Below are 6,774 nucleotides of genomic sequence, written 5' to 3'. Positions count from 1 at the left end.
ATTTTATTGTGGTTCTTATATTATTATTTATTGTTTTAGCTTGGGCCTTGTATTTAATTCTTTTTTTAACTTTTGTATCCTGTATTTTATATGTGCCCTGTTCACCGCCCTGAGTCCTTCGGGAGAAGGGCGGTATACAAATAAAATTAACATTAACATTAACATTAACATTAACATTAAGTAGTTCCTTATAAGAAACCATATCCATACTCACTCCCATAGATACGCCCTCTATCGCGTGTCCAGGAATGCAAACACAACGCTTTTATATACACTGCATTTCATGCAAAGCTACTCCACGCTGAACTTTTTTTTCTTTTCCAATTTTTCCAAAATCTCTCTGTCTTTTTTTCCCCCCGAAAAAAAACAGGATTTCTTTTTTTTCTTCTTCTCATGGCTTCAAAATTTCCAGAAATTTTACATCTCTACAACCTGAGTGGAACTAAATTGATGGGGATACCTGTGGGCACTTCTGCTTTGCCTCCCCAAAACTTTGAGCGTTGGCAAAGAATTGAAATTTGCTGCAAGAACTAACCCCACACATTTTCTACCACTGCATATCATTCTCCCCCCTCTTTTAGAATATTACTTGTGTCATAACTCGGAGGCGAACCAGCTGTTCTTCACACAGTCAGTGCAGGCGGCACTCAAGCTTACACTGATATCATAAAGTGAGACAAACACGGAGTAAGACACAGTAAGAGGAGACAAACTGTCAGTTCTAACCAACTCTTTCTCTCTGCAGAAAAGATGATTGGCAATGATAAATTTTCTCCCCGTTTCAAGCTGTTCTCTCCCAATTAGTTTGTGCTAAAAGCTGGAGATGCGTTTTAGGGGCTGAAGCATTTAGTTGCTGATCTCCAGCCCTCTTCTCCCCACCACCACCCAGAGCTTTTTCTTGAGGGTATTTAATGAACCGCAAACAAAACACCATCTTTCATTTCGTTCATCTTTCTTTTCGTTCATCTTTCATTTCGTTCACCTTTCATTTCGTTGTCAGCGCAGAAAAAAAATCACCCAAGGCTCCAAATAGAATATAGTTTGAGGCTGCTGACAATGAATCTTTCCTTTGTCAGCTACTAAATCCCTCCGATGGCTTTAAAGGACATCCTAGGAGAGAGCTTTGGTATCGTACCTCCTATTGCTGATCCAAGAAATATCTTGTTCTCCAAAGCGACTCTTTTTTATTATTATTATTATTATCAGGGTTTTTTTTCTCATAGAACGCTCAGAACGGAGTTCTGGCACCTTTTTTGGATGGAACCTTGTAGGGTAGCCAAGGCGGGTTGTATGACATGTGTGAGTTCCGGCACCTTTTTCTTTTACAAAAAAAGCTCTTCTTCTTCTTCTTCTTCTTCTTCTTCTTCTTCTTCTTCTTCTTCTTCTTCTTCTTCTTCTTCTTCTTCTTCTTCTTCTTCTTCTTCTTCTTCTTCTTCTTCTTCTTCTACTTCTTCCTCTTCTTCTTCTTCTTCTTCTTCTTCTTCTTCTTCTTCTTCTTCTTCTTCTTCTTCTTCTCCTTCTCATCTGCTTCCTCTCCTCCTCCTCTCCTCCTCCTCCTCCTCCTCCTCTTCTTCTTCTTCTTCTTCTTCTTCTTCTTCTTCTTCTCCTCCTCCTCCTCCTCCTCCTCCTCCTTTTTCTTCTCCTTCTCCTTCTCCTTCTCCTTCTCCTTCTCCTTCTCCTTTTTCTTCTTCTCCTTCTCCTTCTCCTTCTCCTTCTCCTTATTCTTATTCTTATTCTTATTCTTATTCTTATTCTTATTCTTATTCTTATTCTTATTCTTATTCTTATTCTTATTCTTATTCTTATATCGTCCTTCCCAAGTTCCAGTCTGTGATAACAGGCTTGGAAAAGACTGAACTGTGTTTGGAAAGAAGGAACGAAGAAGAAGAAGAAGAAGAAGAAGAAGAAGGAAAAAAAAGGAACGAGAACACACAAATCAAAGAGCAGGATAAACAACTGAGGAGTTGGCTGGGTTTTTGGGGGGTCAACGCAAGCTTATTAAGTTTCAGTCAGCTTAGAGCTGGTGCCTGCACTGCTGTTTCTGCCTCTTAAAGTTACTAAATTAGAAGGAAAACAATTCTACCCGTTGACACCTAACCTGCACAAGGGGGGAAAGATGTGTGTTTTGTTTGCCAAGCCTTGTTTTTATACCTGTCTACTTTCTCACCTTTTTCTGCCTCTCCCCCCCCCGCCCCCCCCCCCCGGCTGATGGATCACAACACTCGGCTTCATTAGAATACATTGCCGTAGTGATCAGATCTGTCGCTACAGAGCGGCACCAAGAACCACAAAAGCCCTTGTAGAGTATGCTAATTCTGAATCCATTAATTAAACCTGGCAACTTCCATAATCGCCTCTGTGTAATTTAAGCCCGTATTAATCTTATTAATAAAACAAAAACAAAAAAAAACAGGCTATGCGCCTGCTTCTTATGCCGCCGTGCAAATGTTTTGATTTACCTTCGTGCAAAACTCATCTGTTTCCAGCCTCTAGGTGGAAAACTTGCCCCCCCCCAAAAACGTATCAAGCACACTAATTAAACACGCTTCTTGCCCTTTCCAAGCACTTGCCTGATTAAGAAAGGACATCGCCCTTATTTTCATTCATGAACTATAAAACACATGATTTCTCCTGCGGTTACTACTCTCTAACGTTTGTTGAGGCATTAATAGTTAATGCAGATAAAGCAGAGGTGAGCATAGTCTCAATTATTTCCCCCCCCTCCTTTTGTTTTGCACTCCTTAGAAGGTCCTCGGGTCCTGACGGCTGTAAAAAAAGGTGGAGTATTTTCAGCTTAATCGGATAAGGAGTACCATAAAACTTTTCAGCTCCAAAATACATTGATTGGTGGAAAAGGAAGACTCAAAAACACCCACAACCAAACCATCAGCCCACCCATTTACATTAAAAACATTATTTATTTATTTATTTATTATTTATTTAGATTTATATACCGCCCTTTCCCGAAGGACTCAGGGCGGTTTACAGGATATTTAAAAGAAAATCAATACAAAAGTTAAAAACAAATTTAAAAAGATTAAATGAAACCCTGAGAAAAATAAAAACCCAGTTAAAATTAAAAATTAAAAAATTCTCAGCCTGGGCCAGAGAGCTCGAAGAGCCAAGTCTTCAGGCCCCGGCGGAATGAACGGAGGTCGGGGGCAGTCCTAAGCTCCACGGGCAGCTGGTTCCAAAGGGCAGGCGCCCCCACTGAGAAGGCCCTACCCCTGGGTGTTACCCGCCGGCAATCTTTAACCGGCGGCACCCTGAGAAGACTCTCCCTGTGGGAGCGCACTGGATGAAGGGAGCTTGATGCTGGCAGCAGGTGTTCCCTCAAATATCCCAGACCCTCGCCATTTAGGGCTTTATAGGTCATCACCAGCACCTTGAATCTCATAGGTATTGGCGCTCAGAACTTTCTGATCGGTTAAATGCATCCTCCAGCCATCAAGATTTTCCCCACCTTGTACAGAAAGAGACTTCAGAACAAGGCCATTTTATTGGAACTCGGTGCTTGAATTCCATCAAGATCCTTCTCTGCTCTTTTTTTCAGAATGCCTCAGTAGGAAGGCTTGTAGCCCTGACAACCATCTTTAATATTCCTTGAATGAAATTTTGAAATCTTCACTTCGTACCAGTTTGTTTTATTTATATATGAAATGCATACATTCAGTTGATCAAGTCAAACATCAACATCCTTCCATGTTTCCAAAAGCCATGGAAATGGGAGGGCCTGCATATATCACTAGCACGGTCCATTCAATCTTTTAAGTCAAATCTTCATGGCAAAGCATGAGAATTCAAGGATTCTTTTTTTTTAAAAAAAACAGTTAACCAAGTTTAAGGCTAATGGACCATCCCTAAGAGGCAGCCAAGAAAGTCTTCTGTATCTTAGATTTTTTTTTGCAGCTCAGATCTAACAGCTTCAACAAATATTAATCAAGCATCACAAATTTTGCTTTCATTAAATTTCATCAAGGGTAATCCAGGGTGAAAAATATTTCCCCTTAAATCCACTCGTTGGTTTCCATTCTAATTGTTTTGCTCCATCACTGGAGATTTTCAAGAAGAGGCTAGACAGTCACTTGTCTGAGATGGTATAGGTTCTCCTGCTTGAGCAGGGGGCTGGACTAGAAGACCTCCAAGGCCCCTTCCATCTCTTCTCTTCTCTTCTCTTCTCTTCTCTTCTCTTCTCTTCTCTTCTCTTCTCTTCTCTTCTCTTCTCTTCTCTTCTCTTCTCTTCTCTTCCCTTCCCTTCCCTTCCCTTCCCTTCCCTTCTCTTGATTTCACTCAGCTCAGTGATGCCGCTGAATTTTCTATTGTACAGCTATGATCATTTTCTATGTATAAAAAAATCTCAATTTATCTATTACTAAGGCAGGCGGAAGGATGATAATCCTTTATAAGAATCCTTTTTTTGCTTGTAAGAACCATTGCAGCCTTATTTGTATTCTGCAAAATGGATGCACTGCCCCTAAATACAGGTTCTGTGTATATAGCTATTCAGGGCTTTTTTTCTCATAGAATGCTCAGAACGGAGTTCCGGCACCTTTTTTTGGATGGAACCTTGTAGGGTAGGCAAGGCGGGTTGTATGACATGTGTGAGTTCCGGCACCTTTTTCTTTTACAAAAAAGCACTGTAGCTATTGCTAGGAGGTCAAGCCAATATCAAGCAAACACCAGCCCAAATTAATGAGATATTTGAGCTATGGTGATGGAGAAGACTCCTATCAGTCCCTTGGACTGCCAGGCGATCAAACTGGTCAGTCCTAGAGGAGATCAACCCTGACTGCTCTTTAGAAGGCCAGATCATGAAGTTGAAACTCAAATCCTTTGGCCACCTAATGAGAAGGAAGGACTCAGTGGAGGAGAGCCTAATGCTGGAAAAGATTGAGGGCAAGAGAAGAAGGGGACAACAGGGAATGAGGTGGCTGGATGGAGTCACTGAAGCAGTAGGCATGAGCCTAAATGGACTCCAGAAGATGGCAGAGGACAGGAAGGCCTGGAGGAATGTTGTCCATAGGGTCGCGATGGGTCAGACACGACTTCGCAGCTAACAACAACAATTGGTTACCCTTCACAAATGAACACCTTTAAATGATGACATTCATAGCTTTCATTTCCCCTTATTTGCCTTTTCAGAATACATGCATTTTTGTTCTTCAAAATATGGTATTAAATGTGTGCTTAAAAATGTGTATAGGCTGGATTAGGAAAAGAAAATTGGTGTCATCTTGGACTCTGTATCTACCCCTCCCACCCACCTCATCGTTGTTATTTGAAATGTACAAATTCCTAGTACTGTCCAGGCCACGAAAATCTGCATTCCTCTCTCTGTTTTGAGCATGCATGAACACTCAGAAAAATGGCAGGCATTTTGTTTTTAAAGTCTCATTATAACTGATTCAGCACCCTTTGCAAATGGTGGCCTCTTTGACCAAACCCAGTCTTGAGATCTCGGTTGTTGCTGTTTTAAAAAAAGGACTGTCACTTTGGCGTAGGACAAATTCACCAAACGGATTCAGACAAACATTGAGCTAAATTAAAAGCCCTCTCTGGCTGAATTCAGTCATTCAGTGAATAGGCTCATTCATGTTTAATCCCTTATGCAAACTCAGCCACGGTTTATGCATTACTAAGTAATAAGAAGTCAGCCAGAGGTAGATTTGTGCTGCTTGGTGTACCAGGAAAGGTAGGAATATCAATGCACTGTGGGGGATTAAATGATGGTTAGAGCTAGTCACAGAATTTTGTGCCAGTCAAAACTGGAAACCAAACATTCAACGGGGGTGGGGGGCAGAATTCAATGTGTGAAATATGATTTTTCATGCTTCTGTATTTCAGATCGGCAGGCATTTCCAGGTTAAACTGCATTTCACATCGTTTAATGTAGCTAATGGACTTGTTTGATTTATTCCAGAGAAAAGGTATGATGTGTCTGCCAAATTAAAGACAGTTATTGCTGCTGACATTGTGCTAACAGGAGGCGACAGGTCTGGATGGAAAATACTGTACTGTTTCATCCTTGATAGGCAAAATATGAGATACCCTCTAGATGGCAGCAAAGAGCCCCTTTCATCCTTGTCTGCTCTCTAATGGTCATCTAAAGCTTTGCAGCTCAGATTTGTACCTTTAGTGCTGACTCCCTAGTATTGCATGACATTGTGGAAGACGATTTGATTAATTGTTAACATTTCTTCAGGGTAGATATATTTAATGTCCTTTTATTTATTGTTGTTATTTTGCACGATGCAGCAGTGTATTCATTGTAATTGTGGCGAACATCTGTGGCTTGGGTGTAGGATGACGGTGAAGGTTTGTTCTCCGAGCTTGTGGGTTGGTTTCTGAACATTTTGTTACCAAGCTAGGTAACAACTTCAGAGTTTAGGGGATGTCAGTGTTCTTCTGTTTATAAGGGTTTCAGGTGATGTTGAGAGTCTTGAAAAAATCCAGAGAAGAGCAACTAAGATGATCAAAAGCCTGGAGACCAAAATGTACGAAGAATGGCTGCAGGACTTGGGTTTGGCTAGTCTAAAGAAAAGAAGAAATAGGGGAGACATGATAGCAGCCTTCTGGTATTTGAGGGGCTGCCACAAAGAAGAGGGGATCAAATTATTCTCCAAAGCACCAGAGGGCAGGATGAGAAACAGTGGTTGGAAGCTGATCAAAGGGAGAAGCAACCTGGAATTAAGGAGAAACTTCCTGACAGTGAGGACAATCAACCAGTGGAACAGCTTACCCCCAGAAATCATGGGTGCTCCATTGCTGGAATTT

General features: G+C 41.2%; 1 protein-coding gene across 1 annotated transcript in view; it reads left to right on the top strand.

Annotated features, from left to right (window-relative positions):
- TDRD3 (tudor domain containing 3) overlaps nucleotides 1-834 on the top strand; it is a gene marked incomplete at its 3' end in the record, with an annotated part of 60,198 nt that extends 59,364 nt beyond the window's left edge. Inside the window, exon 12 of the mRNA XM_083362571.1 lies at nucleotides 805-834. Within this exon, the coding sequence (XP_083218697.1) occupies nucleotides 805-834 (30 nt within the window). The remainder of the gene's footprint in view (nucleotides 1-804) is intronic.
- Nucleotides 835-6,774: the final 5,940 nt, after the last annotated feature.

Source organism: Vipera ursinii (genome assembly GCF_947247035.1).
Source record: "Vipera ursinii genome assembly, chromosome: 4".
Lineage (NCBI taxonomy): Eukaryota > Metazoa > Chordata > Lepidosauria > Squamata > Viperidae > Vipera > Vipera ursinii.
This window is presented reverse-complemented; position numbering and strand designations above follow the sequence as displayed.